The sequence below is a fragment of the Martes martes genome (assembly GCF_963455335.1).
Source record: "Martes martes genome assembly, chromosome: 2".
Classification (NCBI taxonomy): domain Eukaryota; kingdom Metazoa; phylum Chordata; class Mammalia; order Carnivora; family Mustelidae; genus Martes; species Martes martes.
In genome coordinates this window covers 27,428,122-27,448,584 of record NC_137889.1, presented here as the reverse complement: position 1 = coordinate 27,448,584, position 20,463 = coordinate 27,428,122, and the positions used below count along the sequence as shown (strand labels likewise).

General features: G+C 42.9%; 1 protein-coding gene across 2 annotated transcripts in view; it reads left to right on the top strand.

The window, feature by feature from the left end:
- Positions 1-20,463, top strand: part of GSR (glutathione-disulfide reductase) — a 42,687-nt gene that overhangs the window by 11,808 nt on the left and 10,416 nt on the right. For both annotated transcript variants that reach the window (XM_080797729.1, XM_080797730.1), the window contains 7 exons: positions 4,093-4,119; positions 6,374-6,462; positions 7,898-7,967; positions 10,413-10,560; positions 13,698-13,752; positions 17,808-17,907; positions 19,555-19,641. In XM_080797729.1, coding sequence (XP_080653855.1) covers positions 4,093-4,119; positions 6,374-6,462; positions 7,898-7,967; positions 10,413-10,560; positions 13,698-13,752; positions 17,808-17,907; positions 19,555-19,641 — 576 coding nt within the window. The remainder of the gene's footprint in view (positions 1-4,092; positions 4,120-6,373; positions 6,463-7,897; positions 7,968-10,412; positions 10,561-13,697; positions 13,753-17,807; positions 17,908-19,554; positions 19,642-20,463) is intronic.

Here is a 20,463-nt window from a genome sequence, read left to right as displayed (position 1 = left end):
TCTTTCTTTCTTTCTTTCTTTTTTAAAAGATTTATTTATTTATTTGAGAGAGAGAGAGAGCAAGTAGAGGGAGAGGGAGAGAAGCAGACTTTCCACTGAGCAGAGAGCCCCAGATCATGACCTAAGCCAAAGTCAAGTCAGCGGCTTAATCAACTGAGCCACCCAAGTGCTCCAGGGCGAGGTATTTCAAGGTCATGGACTTCTTTTCAGTTATAGCCCATTCCCAGACCCAAAGGATACTGTGCCAGAATATAGACTCTTTGGCCCAAAAAGGTCACAGTTTTCCACCTTCCTCTTCGTCTTGATTTCTAGCCTAAGGCTTCAGAATTTTCGGGAATGGAGTGATTCTGCTGCCGCCGACCCTTGAGTCAGCATCTTGGATTACGCTGTGACTGGTTGGAACTGGAGGATCCAAGAGAACAGGGACTAACTATAACTGTTTAGGGTTTTGTTTTGTGTAATGCCTGACACAAGTGAGTGAATGCTTAATCAATACTTGTGAATGAATGAATGAATGAATGGTTGCAAGTTAAAACATTTTAGAAGGCGAAAATTCTGAAACTTCTAAAAAGCAAACCAAAGTTAGTCATAACACTTGGCACAAGAGAAAGATTGTCTTGGCCCTTGGAAGAAGCATGTCCCAAACTTTTTTAGAAATTGCCTTAAATAGCTTTCAGATAGCCTCAAATGTGCAAGAGCAATATACTGATGATGACCGAGAATGGTTCAGAACATTTAGTCCCTCATGACCATTTACACTGCTTTTGAAGTTCCTGGGAAGCCAGAGAAAGTTGACTATAGGACAAATGGAGTATATTTATTTAGTGTATTGAAATCATTTCTACTTTTGGAGAAATTGGTTTTGGAGTCTGTCTCATTGAAGCCTCTTGGTGAACTTAAGCTGTGGAGTGCAGGGTATAGAGCTGTGCATAGAAGGGATCGGAAAGCCTGCCCACCAGATGAGCCAGGAAAGGCAGGTCTGATGATAAAATCATTGCCGGGGGCTGGGTTTCAGCTGCCTTCCTCTCTTCTACCACATAGGAAACATCTGTCTTCCTCCTTCTTTAGAATTGGCTCATCCCATCTATTTCCATAACTCAAATACTTGGGAGTTGAGAAATAGCGAAATAGCACATCCTCTGCTTAGACCTATGCAGGGCGGTGTAGGAAGAAAGCTATAAATTATTCTGATTGCTAATATAAAGTACTTTCTGAATAGCCTGCTTGTAATGCTAGTGTAGGTGTGATCCCTTTATTTTATGAGGCTTGAATTCTGCACCCTTCTCTCAGTGCTCTGAGTTCCCACTTCTCTTGCCTTCTGAATCCTTATTGTAGCAAACTCTCATAAAAGATCCAAGTCCAGAGTATATGACCTGTCTCTTTCTAGAAGAACCTTCAACTGACTGATAGCTGGCAACTGTAGAGAAACATAACTCACTCCTTTGTAATTCCTGAGGGCAGAATAATGGGAAATAACAGGATTAAAATGAAATGGCAGGAGGTATGCTGCAGGTAGAGGACTAACTTGTGACTGTTCATAAGACCTTCTTTTTCAAATATTCGAGATCCTAATGAGATTTGGGCAGGTTTCCTTTACTCTAGCATTTCATATAAAATCCCTTGGCAAGTGTGTATATATGTAGTTCAGATTTCACCAAAGGATACCCAGAAAATACTCGGTAAGAAGTAGGCTTGTATTCTTTGGGCTTATTGGGAGCCAGCCTAGTCCTTACGGTCATGATCAGCAGAGCCGCAAGCTTCCAGTATAAGTTATGTCCAGAAGCCATCAGTATTTAAATATTCAGTCTTTACTCCATGCCACTAGGCATGAGTGAACATACTGATATTTTTAAGGATATATAGTGGAGACCTCGTTTAAATCTCATAACTTCAGGGGTTCCTGGACTCCTGATTTCAGCTCACGTCATGATCTCAGGACTGTGAGATCAAGCCCTGCATCAGGCTCTGCTCTGGATATGGAGCCTGCTTAAGATTCTCTCTCTCTCCCTCTGATCTCCACATACCAACCCCCCACCCCCACTCATGCTCACTCGCTCTCTCTCTAAAAAAGTTTTTTAAGATTTTTTTTTTTAATGACAGAAAGGTAACACAAGCAGGGGGAGCAGCAGGCAGAGGGAGAAGCAGGCCTCTGCTGAGCAGGGAACCCCATATGGGGCTTGATTCCAGGATGCCGGGACCATGACCCGAGCCGAAGGCAGAGGCTTAATGACTGAGCCACTCAGGCTCCCCTAAAAAATTTTTTTAAAAAGATCTCATAACTTCATTGTAATGGCCAAGATGTTACCAACACCTCCCAGTCAGTATTTATAAGATTAAAGGGTATCAGGAATACGCATTACATGACCGGTTTCCAGAGCTGAGGGGGTCTCTAATTTGCCCTTTGAAAGAGTGAGGTCAATCTAGTTTTCTTCTGCAACCAGCTCCTCCGCTAAGATACACCAGTGTTTAACCCATTCAGCCAAGAACGAATTTCTTCACCCGAGGGACAATTTTAATCAGTCTTAGTCTTTTAATTTTTTTATTAAGTTCATTTGACATACATGTCAACACTTGTGTAAGTTTAAGGTGTACAGCATGTTACCTTGATACATACATTTAATATGATTGTCCACGTAAGGACATTTATCACATCACATAATTATAGTACAGTATTATAGTCTATAGTCTAATTAGTCTTACCCTTAACCCAGCTTTTTTTTCCATGTTCCATTTTTTAGCATGTGCTCAAAAGGAAACAAACAGTTGGAAACAAAAATCTGTACTTAAATATATATCACAGCTTGTTTATGGGGACTGTTGGGAAGAATTTCTCTCTCAGGGTGCCTGGGTGGCTCAGCTGGTAAGCAGCTGCCTTCAGCTCAGGTCATGATCCCAGGCTCGGGGGATCGAGCGCGGCATCAGGCTCCCTGCTCAGCACGAAGCCCGCTTCTCCTTCTCCCGCTCTCCCTGCTTGTGTTCCCTCTCTCCCTATATCTCTCTGTCAAATAAATAAAATCTTAAAAAAAATTTCTCTCTAGTCTGAGGGGTATAACTAGTTGTTTTCTTAAACAACTGGTTAGTTTTTGTTTTTAAAGATTTTATTTATTTATTTGACAGACATCGAGAGAGGAAGCACAAGCAGGGGGAGTGGGAAAGGGAGAAGCAGGCTTCTGGCCGAGCGGGAAGCCTGATGCGGGGCTCGATGTGGGGCTCGATCCCGCGATCCAGAAACCCCGGGACCATGACCTGAGCCAAAGGCAAATGCTCAACCAGCTGAGCCACCCAGGTGCCCCAATAACTGGTTAGTTTTTATGTGACATCTTACAATTGTTTGTGTTTTGGTGGCTAGAAGGCTAAGAATCAAATTTGTAGTCTGTCTCTAGCAAGTATGGAAGCATAGATATATAAGCATGTATGTATATATACATATATATACCCACACATATATATGTATGTGTGTGTGTGTGTATGTATGTATACACACACACACATTTGTAACAGTAAGGATGAACCTTACTGCTTGATTCTTCATTGTCCTTTGGTCCTGAAAGGTAACATATTTCTGCTAGAGACTTTTTCAAAGGGGCATTCTGAGGGTTTTACCCAGCATCTACCACAGTAAATTTCCCAGAAATCCTCTAGACCAGCTGCTCAGATGTTTCAGTTGCCCTTATTTAGCTGGTGGGTCTTTCCTTCTGCTGCTTTCTTTTCTGCTTCAGACTTCTGTGTTCTGTGCAAGTTCAGGCTTGGGCCACCTTCCGACCTTTTCCACCCCTGCACTGCGTAGCCCCATGGACGTGGAATTATTTTCTCTCTTTTTCTCAGTGACCGTTTATCTTGAGAAAATGCTGAGGAACAAAGGTCCCTGCCTCATTGTATAAGAAAAGGAACACTCATAAAAAAAAAAAAAAAAAAAAGGAAAAGGAACACTCATGTCTTTAACAACTCTGTAATAGAAAAAAGGAACTAACTGTGGAATGCGACTTAGAAACTTAAGGAATTCTCCTGGGTTGATGCTTGGGGTTCATTTCTTGCAGGTTTGTGTGATGATTTGAGTTTAATATTCTTAAAATTTGTCCTTTTTTCTCCTAGGTGAATGTTGGATGTGTGCCCAAAAAGGTAGAATTTCTATTTCTTCTTCCTTCCACACTTCTTTTACATGTTTGATAAAGCAATGTGTTGATTTATTAGCTTAGAGTGCGTGAGTGAGATAATATTAGGTCCAGTAATTAGGACTGGTCCATCTGCACAGGATTGCTTTTTCTCAATCTAAACGATTGAATGGAATCTGCTTAAGTATTCTCATTTAATCCTGTAGCCTCATGGATTCTCTTAACAACTGTGGTGGTTTTCTTTCCTGGTATCTGTGGTGTAGGGCACGCTGAATGAACTTGTCCTTCACCTGTGAAAAAAGAGGAAGAAATGGCAGCTCTTATTTCCAAAGCTGCCTCTTGCTTGTGCTGGCAAATAATTTTACTCCACATTTGAATGTGCTTTGACATGTTCTAATCCTAAATTTACAACCTTTTGTTACTGAGATTACATTCTAAACTGGCACTTTTTTGGTAACAGGTAAACAAATATTTCTAATCTCTTCAGTGACACATACCTGAGTATAATGCCAGAAGGGTTTTTATAATCTGTTTCCCAGTATGGGTAGGTAGGTTTGGATTTTTGTGTGTTGTTGTTGTTTTTTTTAATCATAGGAAAGTTTCTTTTTTACTGTGGGACACTTTTCCTCAATTATTTTCTTTCCTTTTGGTCTTAGATTTTGTACCCTGTTCTTTTTTTTTTTTTTTTTTAAGATTTTATTTATTTGACAGACAGAGATCACAAGTAGGCAGAGAGGCAGGCGTGGGGGGTGGGGGGAGCAGGCTCACCGCCAAGCAGAGAGCCCGATGTGGGGCTCGATCCCAGGACCCTGGGATCATGGCCCGAGCCGAAGGCAGAGGCTTTAACTCACTGAGCCACCCAGGTGCCCCTTTGTACCCTGTTCTAATTGGAGTCATGCAATTATGATACATAAATTACGTAAATCAGTTATAAAGTAGTTTAAACCAGTTATGGTAGTAAATCCAGTGATTGGTGCTACCTCATTATTTAAATACCATCTGGGTATAGTAGCCTGAATTGGTAATATTTTATTCCCGTATATTATGTTTTGTTTATTCCTTCTATTCTGATCACATGTGCAGGACATTTACTTTATATTTTCATAGGGCTCTACTGACTTCAAAGTGCTTTTTGCATTCTTGAAGATCAGTTGGTTAATTGCCTCTTGTTTTCTAGAACAGGCTAAAGCCTGGAATAACTGCCCTCCAGAAGGATAGAGTGGGACAGCAGTAGAGAAGGAGTCAGATGGATGGGGCTGCTACTACCCTAATTAGGATGAGCCTATCATATAGAGCTTCTCCAGAGGGTGTCGGGTGCTATAGCAGCATATATAATACCAATTGGAAGTAAATAAATATGGTACCTCATGATGGGATGACATATAGTGGTGTTTCTTAAAATAACCCATCTTATTTTGCAGTACTGAGAAACCTGTCGTATGTACTATTTAAGATAAACAATCTAGCAGATAAAATGGTTAATTCTATATTATATGAATTTCACCTCAATTTAAAAAAATGAGCAGAATCCGGCAGGGTCACCAATTACTCATCTTTAGGCATAAATGGAGAACAGTACAAAGAAGAAATCTAACGCTTATCAAAAATGGAGTCTCAGGCTTGTCTGATAAAGAAAAATGATAGTTTGTCTGTCATCCAGAGTTCTGGATGCCAGCTGGAATTCAGCTATCTTGATGATCAGTTTTCATAAAAGGCCTTTACAAATTTTAGGCTGCATTCCAGAGAGATGCAACAAACCTTTGAATTCCAGATGCCTAATTACACAAGTCCTTAACAAGGACATGTTCATAGGTACCGAGTTTATAGGAGGGATTCGTTCTCTTAAAGTTTTCAGTCCTTAGTTTGATCTCATAGCTTCTTCTAAATCACTTCACTATAAAGCTACAGATGCATTTCCATTCCCTAGAATTAGTCATAGAAGATGGGGCTTCAACAAATCTGAAACTTAAACAGAGGATGTAAGCAATAATAAATTTTACCAGCAGGACTGGGAGGCTTATAATATCCTGCTTCTATGGAGTAGGGAATGTAATAGAAATAATTTCCTGCAACATTTCAGGAGCTGCCTTACAACATGTGTCTGGTCATATTGCTGAACTTTTAGAATGTTTAGTTTTATTTTTAATTTAAAGTTCATTATTTTTTTATCTGCTATTATGTAGTTACCTTTCACGCATGATTTCTTGCTTTCCTCAGGACTCAAGTACTACTGTTGTGGCTACTTTTTTTTTTCTTGACAGGTAATGTGGAACACGGCTGTCCACTCTGAATTCATGCACGATCACGTTGATTATGGCTTTCAAAGCTGTGAGAGTAAATTCAATTGGCGGTAAGCGTTAATGCTCAGAGCGTTCTGTTTACAAGTATATTTATCTTTCATAATTAAATGAGCTGTAAACTTTTTTGGGGAGGGTGTTACTGTGGTAAAATGTATATAACAAACCTTTGCAGGTGACGGATATATCCATGGCCTTGATTGTGTTGCTGGTTTTAAGGTGTGTACTTCACTCTAAACTCATCAAGTTACGTACACTAAATATGTACAGTTTTTTGCATGTCAGTCTTACCTCAATAAAATGGCTTTCAAAGACATGAAAAGTCCATTTTAGCTATTTTTAAGTTGTCAAAGCAGGATCATTAAGTATATTCATAGTGTTGTGCAACCATTACCACCATCCATTTCGAGAACCTTTCCGTCATCAAGAACAGAAACAAGGTGCTCATTAGACAATAACTCATCTCCCCTCCCCCCAGCCCCTGGTATCACCATCCTACTTTCTGTCTCTATGAATTTGCCTATTTTAGGTACTTCATACGACATTCGTCCTTTTAAGCCTGGCTTATTTCACTTAGCATAATGTTTTCAAAGTTCATCCATGTCGTGGTATTCCTTTTTAAGGCTGAAAAATATTCCCTTGTGTTCATACCACATTTTGTTTATCCATTCAGCCTTCAGTGGACTTTTGGTTGTTTCCACCTTTAGTCTGCGGTGAATAATGCTGCTGTGAACACTGATCTACAAGTCCCTGCTTTGGGGTCTATACCTAGGAGTGAAATTGCTGGGTCAAATAGCAATTTTATTTATTATCATCTTCAGAATTTTTTATTTGTTTCTTCGCCTTGCCCCTCAAATGGCTATTTTATGTTTAACTTTTATTTATTTATTTACTTATTTTTAAGATTTTATTTATTTATTTGACGACAGAGATCACAAGTAGGCAGAGAGGCAGGCAGAGAGAGAGCAGGAAGCAGGCTCCCTGCTGAGCAGAGAGCCCGATGTGGGGCTCGATTCCAAGGCCCTGAGATCATGACCTGAGCCGAAGGCAGAGACTTTAACCCACTGAGCCACCCAGGCGCCCCTATGTTTAACTTTTAAAAGAATTGCCATAAACTTTTAGGAGCCATCAAAATTTTCAAAATATTCAGAAATCCATCCACTTATTCAACAAATGTTTATCGAGTGGCCCCTAAGTACTAGGGACTTGCCAAAGCAGCTCTCCCTGTCTTGTCTGCAGAACGAAATTTACATACTGTGGATGCCTCGTGAACATCTTCCCTGGAGTAAGGGTTCTCTACATATGGCAGAGCAGATGGGCACGGGTGCAGGGCAGCTGCCTTCAGAGATACTCCCTCCTGGGGATCTTGTTGACTGCTCTGTGTGTGTGTGATTCTCTGCTGAAAGGGGTGTTCAGGGACAGATGCCCCAGTCCCTAAGAGAAAGAAGAGAACCCTGTTTCTCAGTACTGACTCAAGTTTCATTACAGCGTTATAAAGGAGAAGCGTGATGCCTATGTGAGCCGCCTGAATACCATCTATCAAAATAATCTCACCAAGGTGCGTGTGCTGGGTTTGGGGTTTGGAGAGGGGGCCGTTCTCTGCTGGAGTGTGCTACCGGTCTGGCCAGACAAAAAACATAGCCTTTGCATGTATCTCTTGTTGTTTCTTTAATTTCTTTTGCAGTTAATGGTTTTGAGGTTGACCTGCCAGAGCGGATCTCTGCTCAGGAGGCCTCTTTTTTCTACAGAGTGGGCAGCACCTGCTGTGATGGGTAGACCAGGTCTCTCATGATGGCCACCCCTTGAGTAGGTCTGGTCCTCCAGTTAGTTCTAGAAACCCAAAACAGAGACTGATTTACACAATAATACACCAGCTTATTCAGATCAGAAGTACAGCCCGGCTGGAAGGCTGCCATTGCTCATTTGCTCCCAGCAGCCTCGTCCTTGGTGGCTAGATATAGTCAAGAGAACAAATTATAGTTCAGAAGGTTGTTTTTGTGAATGAAGTCTGATCAAGTACACCGGGCAAAGGCCCTTTTACCTTCAGCAAGTATATATTATCTTTGCCTGGCTTTCTCTGGCTTTTTCTGCCTTGGTGCTTAAATGTTGTACTTCCCCTTGGGGCTGCTGGAGACATTGACAAACGGTGCACAATTCACCTGCTGCCCTTTTTCTTTTCTTTTTTTCTCTAAGAGAGAGAAAGAGAGAAAGAGTCCAGGGAGGGGCAGAGGGAGAAACAGATTCCCCACCAAGCAGGAAGCCTGTCATGCATCTCAGTCCCAGGACTCTGGGATCATGACCTGAGCCGAAGGCAGGCATGTAACGACAGAGCCACCCAGGCTCTTGACAGTGTATAGCCCACCACCCTTCATTTGCCTTCGTGGTTTCACTTTGCAGGTTCTAAGATTTCTGCATAGCTTAGATTGTATTTAGATCAGCAGATTGTCGGTGATATTTGGGCCCCCATAATCTCATTGGCAACATGTCTATAAGCCAGCTTTTAGGGTTCAGTTACTTCTATAAATGGCTAACCTCATGTATTTTTATAATGATTCTTATTCATTGGGTTTATTTTTTCGGAGGGTGATATTTTCTTTTCTTTTTTTTTTAAAAGAATTTATTTATTTGACAGAGAGTGAAAGAAGGAGAGAGAGCACAAGCAGGGGGAGCAGCGGAAGGAGAGGGGGAAGCAGGCTCCCCGCTCAGCAGGGAGCCGGATGCGGGACTCGATCCCAGGACCCCGAGATCATGACCTGAGCCGAAGGCAGAGGCTTAACCCACTGAGCTACTCAGGTGCCCCCAGAGGGTGATATTTTCTGACCTTAATCCCAATTTAAGTATTTGAGGGCCTTTGGTACCCTCTACATGGATGACAAGAGATTTTAAGACCATTAGACATGAGCATGGAGGTACCACTTGTTATACTAAGACACCCACATCAGTTTTTTTAAAAAATGGAGTGAGCTTAAATACTTGTGCAGAAGAGCTGGGAAAGTCACTCAGGGAACAGCGTGTTTTTTTTTGTTTTTTTTTTTTAAATATTCACAAATCTTGGTGTGTAGTCAAACTTACTGTACGTGACCTTATGGGAAAGGAATTACTTATAGTCGATCCAGAGCTTGTGAATAGGAAAGGATACTTTCTGTCAAGTATCTTAGGAAATGAAAATAAAAATTCTATCTGTTCCTCCCCCTCATGATTGTTATTGGCAGTTGACCCAGACCCCTCTAGCACGCTATGGGAAACCATTCTCTCCTGAGGAAGGTTTTTCTTGTGGCTTCTGGCGCTGACCTTGATTCAGCTTGGTTAAGCAGGGCACCTGGAGGGCTATTTGGGAAGGAGGAAATAACTTAATTCAGAACAGAGCATGTTCCGAAATGTCGAAATATGGTCTTTTGTGATCAAGCTCCCACGATTCCATTGTCCTGGTAAATTGCCCACATTTGCTTGCCGATACACATATCACAGCTTAGGAAGCTTGTCCTCATTCCCCGAAAGGGAGGCCCCGGCACAGAGGGTGCCAGAGTCTGACTTCGTAACATCTCTAGCACAGAACTTCATTGTTGTGGGATTTTGTGGTATACTTCCATTTTGTTTGAGAAAACAGAAGTGTTGCGTTTGCCTCCCTTGGCCAGAGTGTTCCTCTTTTGCCTCTGCTTTCTTCACCTTTATCCTTTTGTCTTTCTGAGCCTTCTGCCCCTCAGTGTGATTTCATTGCCAGTGAGGAGGACTTTCTCCCCAACTCCTGCGGACAGAGATGGAGGGTTTCTTCTTGGGGAGGTGACTGGCACGTATTTTTTTTTTGGTCTCTGGATTTTGGCCCAAGATAGCATCTTTATAGCTTCCTGCGGCCCACTTCCAGCATCACACAGCAACCCCCTTATCTAAGTGTCAGTGAACAGACGTTCCACAGAGACGTTCCATAGAGAGGGAAAGAGCAGATATGTCGCCGCAGGTGTTCTTGTATCTTGAGCACAGGCTAATGTCACGGTCCCTTCTCCAGTCCCATATAGAAATCATCCATGGCCATGCAGCATTCACGAGTGATCCCGAGCCCACAGTAGAGGTCAATGGGAACAAGTACACTGCTCCTCACATCCTGATTGCCACAGGTGGCGCGCCCTCACGTCCTCAGGAGAGCCAGATCCCCGGTGAGTCTTCCCAAGGCAAATACTTGTTAATAGTCAGGCGGAGGATACTGTTGTCTTCAGCGTTCCGAGCGATGCTAGGGGATCTGCCTGTTCCAGTTCTTTCTCTTGGACAAGGCCACACGGAGGAGAAGGCCTCTGCAGAACCTAAACGTAATTGGCTTAACTTGTGCCTGGTGATGGGGCAAAGATATTTCTTCCAGCTCCAAGCTCACACAGCCTACAGGTAACACAGCAAGAAAAATCAGTGAAGAATTTCATCCTTTCAGTGTGACAGAGATGGTCACCCACCTGGGTTTGTCACCTGGGTGGTTATTTACAAGACATGTTCTTTGTTTGTTTGTTTGTTTTGAAGATTTTTATTTATTTGAGAGAGAGAGAGAGAATGAGAGGAGAGAGGTCAGCGGGAGAAGTAGACTCCCTGCTGAGCAGGGAGCCGGATGTGGGACTCGATCCCAGGACTCAAGGATCATGACCTGAACTGAAGGCAGTTGCTTACCCAACTGATCTACCCTGGTGCCCCTACAAGTTATGTTCTATACTTACGTTTTGTTTAAGGAAGTGAAATCTTGTACAGATGTAACTTAATGACCTACTTGGTATGCATAGTTTTCTCTTTTACATAGAAAATTATAAAATTAAAGCAGTAAGGAATTTCAGATAGTCCTATTTTCTCTTGCATTTTGTGAACACAGGGATAAACTATGAACATACTGCCTTATTCTCTCGTAAGAAACATGGTTCATGTCTTTCTCCCCAAGCTAAACTATAAGGTCTTTTTGGGCGGTGATCATAGCTTATACATATTTTGTATTCTCCCTGGATTGGCCTCATAAGATCCGTGACCAACCCGAATTAGATGGGAAATTTTGAGTGTATATGCATTTATGTGTTTTGTTCTCTCTGGGGAGAGGATCCAAAACTTTCACCAGCTTTAAAAGGAGGTTCATGACCCCCAAAAGTTCAGGAGCAACTACTGTAAAAGACGGTAAGGTACTATTCTCAAGTACCTTAAAATTTAATTGAAAGTTTGGACATAAGCATCCTAATATGAAGCAGTCTTCAAGACTGCCTGTTAAGTGAAAAAATGCAAGGTATGAAACAGAGTGTATAGTATGCTACAATTTGTGTCTTTTTCAAAAGGCAGGAAGACTGTCCACATGCACTGGAATATCTCTGGAAAAATACTCAAAGGCCTGTCATGCTGACTCCCTTAAAGGAGAGGACTAGAGATTGGGGTGGGAAAGACTGCTTTTCACTAGATGCTCTGTTGTGCTTTTCGAATTTTTAAAATGTATACATTTACTAATTTAAAACATATAATAAAAGCACATACAAAGAATTAAATAGAATGTCAGTGTTCCAGGGTTATTTCTAGGCTTAAGGTGCTCACAGGTGGGACAGATTACTATAGGATGGCATCAACCAAAAAGACTTTCCAGGAAAAAGGAGGCTAACAGATTGAGCGGTTAAGTGCTGAGGAGGAGGAAGACCGAAAGAACCAGTGGGAAATAAAGATGTCTTCGAAAGATATTGAGCCAATTTGACTAATTTTTCCAGTACTGAAGTTCTGGGGGCCCATTTATTAAGCTGAGACTAGAAAAGGGTCAGGGCCAGATTGCGGAGACTTACAAAGTCAAATGAAGGAATCTCTAGAATTCACGACAACTGGGTCAAATAACTGTTAGCTTATAAATAGAGTTGTGACAGGATGTAAGCGATAATTTTAGACAACTGATCTGACAGGGAATCACAGAGGAGGGATATGAGTGCAAAGAGATGTTGCAGTAAAATGTGTGGGGGTGATGATATGGTGCTGAACCCCAGTGTTAGCATCTGATCTGTAAAGGAGAAGGTCGTTTCTGCAGATGCTTACTGAGCCGCTGCTGCGGGCCAGGCCTCAGAGAGGAGGACAGGCATAACGGACTCAGAAGGAAGAATCAGCTGCTGGATTTCATTGATTCCAGGACACATTAAAAAAAAAAAGTATATTCATCACATCTGAGATCAGGATGTGTCCTTTATTTTGTATTAAAGATGTATTTATTTTAGAGGGAGAAAGAGATCACAAGTGGGAGGGGAAGGGAGAGGGAGAGAGAGAATCTCAAGCAGACTCTGCATTGAGAGTGGGGCCCGATGTGGGACTTGATCTCATGACCCTGAGACCATGACCTGGGCCACAACCAAGAGTCGGATGCTTAACTGATTGCACTCCCTGTTGCCCCGGATGTGTCCTTTAATCATGGCACCTCGAATTTGGCAAAGTGTAATATTTTTATTAATTGATGAAATACTGTGGGTGGCGTTGAGAGAAGGAATCCTAGATTGACAACTCAGGGTTTCATTTGGGTTATTGGCGGAAAGTGTTTGATTTAACTGGAGTGGTAAACTTGGGAGAGGGATACAGCTGGGACCTAAAGTTTAAGATTCAATTCTTTTTTTTTTTTTTTTTAAGATTTTATTTATTTATTTGACAGACAGCACAAGTAGGCCCAGAGGCAAGTAGAGAGAGAGGAGGAAGCAGGCTCCCTGCTGAGCAGAGAGCCCGATGCGGGTCTCGATCCCAGGACCCTGAGATCATGACCTGAGCTGAAGGCAGAGGCTTTAACCCAATGAGCCACCCAGGCGCCCCTAAGATTCAATTCTAAACATGCTGAGTTTGAAGCAAAGGGAATTATGTAGTGGGACAGTTAGGAATCTGGGACTGGGACTTGGGGAAAAGGTCAAAACTGGAATATTTGAAAGTCCTCCACCGTCAGGGGAGAGTTGAAACCTTTGAAAGGTTGAAACCTTTGAAGAAAAACGCAGAAGAGAGCGAGGCCTGAGCCGAGAGGTTCACACCTACATTTGGGGGTAGGAGAATGAAACAGAGCCGGCAGTCTTTTCATGAGAGCCAAGACGATCTTAATTCCTCAGAAAAATGTAACAGGCAGTCATTACTGCTCTTAATTCTAGAGAGAAAATGAAAATGTGTACTCAGGGAAGACTGGGTTGGCAGCTTCCCAAGTGGAAACTTTGACAAAACTTGTCAAAACAGTATGTGATGGCCGAGAAAGCATCTGGGTCCTATACAAAATTTTGATGCCCTTTTATAAGAGAAAGCTTGGTCTGTGTGATCTGTATTGCGTTTTCCTCCCTAGGGGCCAGCCTAGGAATAACGAGTGATGGATTTTTCCAACTGGAAGAATTGCCTGGGTAAGCTGTTTGTTCTTCCTCAGTCTTTCTAGCTAAGGCTTCTTCTCCCTCCCCCGCCCAGCTATTAAATGCAGGCTTCCCTTGAATTTTCTTCATCTGCTTCTCTTTTTATGACCTTGGGTATCTTTTTTTTTTTTTTTTTAACATTTTATTTATTTATTTGACAGAGATCACAAGTAGGCAGAGAGGCAGGCAGAGAGAGGGGGGGAAGCAGGCTTCCTGCTGAGCAGAGAGCCCAATGCGGGGCTCCATCCCAGGACCCTGAGATCATGACCTGAGCCAAAGGCAAAGGCTTAACCCATTGAGCCACTCAGGCGCCCCGACCTTGGGTATCTTATCCACTAATATCCCCAGTGAACAACTCAGATCTTTTTCTTTCTTTCTTTAAGGTTTATTTATTTATTCGAGAGAGAGTGGAGAGGGGCAGAGGGAGAGGGAGAGAAGCAGGCTCCCCGCTAAGTGCAGAGCCCAGCGTAGGGCTCAGTCTCAAAACCCTGAGATCACGACCTGAGCCGAAATCAACAGCCAGTCGCTTAACTAGCTGAGCCACCCAGGCGCCCCCTGACTCAGATCTTTCATTACAGTTTTTAGGACGAGAATTAAACACACAGTGGTTTTGAAGAGTAAATAGTAAAGTCCTAAAACCATCTTCCTTCCTCACCTGAATACAGCATCCTCTGCCGATGTGTCGCAAGTAACTGATTCTGGTTTCCAGAGCCGCTGGTGCCCAGGGAATCTCCATAAATGAAAGCTCTGTCGCTTGCACAAAAGAGAGGTTTTCTGGATTTGTCCTCCGTGTGGGTTTGTCCAGACAACCTTCGTAAATGTCTGTCAAGGATTTAGATGCGTAGGAAAAAAACCTACTGAGGAAGACCGTTTCTCTAATTTGAAGAAGCTGCCAGTTTCAGGCTTTCTATGTTGGAGGGACAGTTTTGGCTCAGGATGGGCCTTTATCTCCCTCTAGGTAGCACTGAATCTGGAAATCAGTATTGCTCAACTCTGCTCCTCCCTCACGAGGCTGCCAAGCCCGTTCGAAGTCTTAATCCTGTGTTTCTGTAAAGGCCTTCACGGAGGGTGACTAATAACCCATTGTCCGAAGCTTTACCTTAATTCACCTGGAGCCGCAGACGGTGAAGAAGGGGCAAGAGGGCTTCTCTGAGTCTCTTAGCTGCAGTGGAAACCTCCCATGAAGATACTCGGAGCATGCACTCTTCTGACTTTGAGGGAGGCACAGTCCATTTTATATTTGCTGTCTGCAGGGCACACAACTGTGTCAGAGAACCGCTCCTCTTCCCTCATGATCTGCCCAGTCCTGTTCGGTTTTAGGGTTGAATGAGGACACGTGGGAGAATGTTTCCAGAAACGTGGTCATGACTTGTCATGTCTGGATGATACAAGTCAATCTAGACTCACCCTCGTAGAAGCTACCTTACAGATACCTGTCCGTGAAGTCTTTTAAAATAAAGGATTTAAAAAATCAAATCACTTATTTTAATATGTTTAAAATGCTAGCAGGATAAGTTTAATAAGTGAATTTATGTGTGTTAGGAACAAAAGACTCTGGGAACATAGGAAATGAATGAACAATTTTTTTTCTTTTTCTTTTTTTAAGATTTTATTTATTTTAGAGAGAGAGTACATGAGCGTGCATGTGCTGGGAGGGACAGGGAGGAGGGAGAGGGAGAGAGAATCTGAAGCAGATGCCTCACTGAACGGGGCTCGATCTCATGACCTCGAGAAAGGAGCAGAGGTCAAACATAATAGGAAAGAGGGAGGTTGAGATGGAAGAGCTATTTCATGGTTTCCAGGCTATGGGGACATTTCTCTTTTCAAACCCTGGGGTGTAAGGTAAGCTGACGTGCAGCTCTTTGGGTTCACGCTTCGTCCTCTGTTTAGACCAGACCCCTCTGATGGCACAGACTCACCCCACAGATACCTTACCTTTGGAAGGTAGTAAAGAAAGCTTTCCTCAGGCACCTGGGTGGCTCAGTGGGTAAGCCTCTGCCTTCGGCTCAGGTCATGATCTCAGGGTCCTGGGATTGAGCCCCACATTGGGCTCTCTGCTCAGCGGGGGAGCCTGCTTCCTCCTTTCTCTCTCTCTGCCTGCCTCTCTGCCGACTTGTGATCTCTGTCTGTCAAATAAATAAATAAAATCTTAAACAACAACAACAACAAACTTTCCTCTGCTCTTCCCAGATTGCTTGGTTCTTATCCAAGCACTATAAGTTCTTTGAAGCCTCAGAGAACCCAGCCCTGACTGGGGCAGCTCCAGCTCAGGGGTATTGACGCTCCAGGCTGCAGCGTGCTAGGAATCCTCATTGCCCTAGGGCCGGGATTGGCTTCTCCAGCCCTGATTCAGACCTTCGTCAGCATTTATCTAGTGCTGAAGATGCCTTCTTAGACTGAAATTTAGGCAGGGGAGTCTACTTTCATTCAGATCTACCCTTAAGTTACATAGCTTGCTTTAAATAGCCTGAAACCTACTGCAAAGATTGGTAGAATTGAAGAGTGATCAAGGAGAAGTTCTGAGGGGCGCCCGGGTGGCTCAGTGGGTTGTGCGTCTGCCATCGACCCAGGTCATGATCCCAGGCTCCTGGGATGGAGCCCCACACTGGGCTCCCTGCTCAGTGGGAAGCCTGCTTCTCCCTCTCCCATTCTCCCTGCTTGTGTTCCGTCTCTCGTTGACTCACTCTCTGTCAAAATAAATAAATAGAAATCTTAACAAAAACAAACAAACAAAAAGAGCAGTTATGAGGAGGGAAGAATCATGGTGAGTTAGTTGCCAGTTTTAGTTTTAGGTATGAAGGTCACTCATAAGGAGTCATCTTGGGGAGCACCTGGGAGGCTCAGTCGGTTTAGTGCCTGCCTTTGGCTCAGCTAGGTCATCATCTCCAGGTCCTGGGATGGCGCCCCCACATCGAGCTTCCTGCTCAGCAGGGAGCCTGCTTCTCTCTCTCTCTCTCCCTCTCAGCACCCTCGCACCGCTTGTTCCCTCTCTTTCAAATAAATATAATCTTTTTTAAAAAGTCATCTCTAGTTTCGAATGTTTTTTTTTCCTCTCTCAAGAAATGAGGCAAAATAATTTTTTCAGAAAAAGATTTTATTTATTTATTTGACAGAGAGAGATCCCAAGTAGGCAGAGAGGCAGGCAGAGAGAGAGAGGGAAGCAGGCTCCCTGCTGAGCAGAGAGCCCGATGCGGGACTCGATCCCAGGACCCTGAGATCATGACCTGAGCCAAAGGCAGCGGCTTAACCCACTGAGCCACCCAGGCACCCCAAGAACTTTTTTTTTTAAAGATTTATTTATTTGAGGGGCGCCTGGGTGGCTCAGTGGGTAAGCCTCTGCCTTCAGCTCAGGTCATGATCCCAGCGTCCTGGGATCGAGTCCCACATCGGGTTCCTTGCTCAGCAGGGAGCCTGCTTCTCCCTCTGCCTCTGCCTGCCACTCTGTCTGCCTATGTTCGCTCTCTAGCTCTCTCTCTCTCTCTGACAAATAAATAAAATCTTAAAAAAAAAAAAAGATTTATGTATTTGAGAGAGTGAGTGTGGGGAGAGGGGCCAAAGGGGAGGGAGAGAAAATCTTTTAAGCAGACTCCAAGCTGAGCGTAAAGCCTGACACTGGGCTCGATCTCACAACCGTGGGGTCACAACTGGAGCCCAAAGCAAGACTCGTTGCTCAACCAACAGCACCACCCAGGCGCCCTGAGGCTGAAGAACTTTTGATAACTAAAAATATACTTCCCTTCTACAAAGGGATATTTTCTACATAAAACTGCAATGTAGTATCCAGGATTGAATCTTGGAGCCGCAAAAGGAAATGAATGGAAAAACTGGTGACGTCTGAATAAAGTCTGGAGTTTAGTCAGTAGCCATGTACCAACGTCCGTTTCTTAGTTTTGACAAGAGTACTGTGATCCTGCAAGATGTTAATTTGCAGAAGAACAGGGCAGAGTGTATACAGGACACCTCTGTAGTATCTCTTCAACTTTTTCGTAAATCTAAAATTATTCCAAAATCAGTTTATTTAAAAATACTAACCCTCTCTCTCATTTTAGTCGCAGTGTCATTGTTGGCGCGGGCTACATTGCTGTAGAAATAGCTGGGATTCTTTCCGCTCTGGGTTCAAAGACCTCACTAATGATACGGCATGATAAGGTAAATTCTTTGCTTTTTTTCCTTTTCCCTTTCCTTTGCTTGATCTTTTAAAAAAAAATCTACCCTGAGAATATTAAAGACTAGGGTGTAAAGCATGTGAAAGTCAGTTGGTTTATTCTGCATGTAACTGCAGAGAAGCTATTTGAATTGGGCTGCACGTTCTTATCAGCTTCCAGCTGATAATGATTTTGATTGGATCAGACTGGCTGGTATCTTCATCCTGAAGCCTCCGGTGTCTTTATAAATATATAGTATTTATAAATATATAGTCTTTATAAAGTGTTACTTTATATTTTTGTTTTTTTAAAGATTGTATTTATTTATTTGATAGCACAAGCAGGGGGAGCAGCAGGCAGAGGGAAAGGGAGAAACAGGCTCCCCACCAAGCAGGGAGCCCGATTCGGGGCTTGATCTCAGGACCCCAGGATTATGACCTTAGCCAAGGTCATGAGGCTTAACGGAATGAGCCAATCAGGTGCCCCTGTTTTTGTTTTTGTTTTTCGGAGGTTTTGTGTGTGTTTTTTTGTTTTGTTTTGTTTTTTTGGTTAATCATGATAGTACCACTGGGTTTTGGTACACTCTTGAGCTTTCAGGGATATAGTTCCAGGCGATAACAAGAGTGTTGGCCTAAGAATCTGGTTGACCTTAGCGTGTGATGTGGGCAAGTCATTTAATGCTTTAGGAACATTTATGAGATCCCTAACCATTCAAATGCTATTATTCTAATTCTTGATTATTTGAGCAAATAGAGGGAGACAAGGGAAATTAATAACCCCAGTCAACATGTACTTGAAGGAACTTTCTCTTTGGCCTTGAGGCTTATCATATAATTCACCCGCAGGAGATTTATATCCTGAAGAATGTCTCCTCTAGGTAAACGTTATGTTATTTTGCATCGCAGGAATATATCCAGAAAACTAGAAGGAAGGAGAGAGGCAGAGGGATTGACAGCCTTAATTTAATGTATAAATAAGAAAATAAGCTGCAGCAGTGTATCAGCAGAGTGGATAATCCCTGCATTTGCAAAAATCAGCTCATTCACATGTGTACTTGGGTTTCCTGCCCTTGCCAACCCCCAACCCCCAAACATCAGGCTGATTCTCCTCTTCTCTGTCCTGGTTGTAAGTCCGTTCTAGAACTATCCTGTGAATAACTCGTGACCTCCCATCTTCACCCCACCTGGGGTTTGTTGCAGGTGGATTATCACAAAGAACTCTCCAAGGCCGTGGTCTTGACTTTTTTGCATAGATAAGGAGATTTTGCTAGTGAGATCTTCCCTTAAATCATACAAGAGTGGAAGCTACCTTGGAAATACAGAAAGGGGAAGGAGAATTTCTGTTCCCAAGACATAATTGTGGAGAAAAGCAGCAAGCTTGAGAGGAGAGGGACATGGCAAAGAGAATAGAAGCCTGAAGGTTGCCTGTCTGTTTAACTCTAAAACGGGAGTGCGTGAAATCAGACATAATACAGACATTGGTGGTGATGTAGGAAAACAGATTGAAACTCCACTTACAGTATGGCCATGAAGGAAAGAGGAGATAGGAGGGAGGATGCTGATATTTGGGTACCAAGTTTGTAATGTTACCTTCATTTAAGTTTTATTCCTTTCCCACCACCCATCTCTCTGGTGCCTCTGTTTGTATACAGGTACTTAGAAATTTTGATTCAATTATCAGTTCAAACTGCACTGAAGAACTGGAGAATTCTGGCATAGAGGTCCTGAAGTACTCACAGGTATGGCTGAGCCCCAGGCGTGTTTACAACTCTTCTTCCTCTGTGTGTCAAGAATCCTACTTTCTGCTTTCGGTTTCACCCGAGTGTTTAATAAACGCAAACTCTGTGTCTCCCCCAGTCAACGTATCCCTTTCTAGAGTACTACCAATTCTTTTCTTTATCCTAAGAAGCTGTATTTCTCAATATGTTAGTGAAGTCAAGGTATAAAAGATTAGAAATCTGGTAGTTAAATCTAGTTAAAACTATAACTCTTTTTTTTTTTTTGGTGCTCAAATGCTTTTCGAACATGCTTATTTTTAAGGATTGTATTTCTTTTTTGGGGAATAATATTATGGACTGTTTTTAAAGTGCACCCCTTTGAGTTCTGCAAATGGACAGACTTACAGAGTACTCTGCTTCTTAGGGAATCACTGAATTTCAGTTTTCGTGCAGCATTAGGCTTGCAAAAACAATTTTGTCTCTAGAGCTGCACCCTCTCAGTGATGGCCCCATCAAGTAAAATAATAAATGTGAGGTTGCTTTGTGAGTGTAGAGGTATTTTTTTTTTAAACTTTATTTTTTAGATTTTTTTATTTATTTGACAGACAGAGATCACAAGTAGGCAGAGAGGCAGGCAGAGAGAGAGAGGAGGAAGCAGGCTCCCTGCTGAGCAGAGAGCCCAATGCGGGGCTCGATCCCAGGACCCTGAGGTCATGACCTGAGCCGAAGGCAGAGGCTTTAACCCACTGAGCCACCCAGGCGCCCCTGTGAGTGTAGAGGTATTAACCTGGTGTGGGGACAGAACGCCTTGGGATCTTCACCAAACTGTGTGCACCTAGCTCT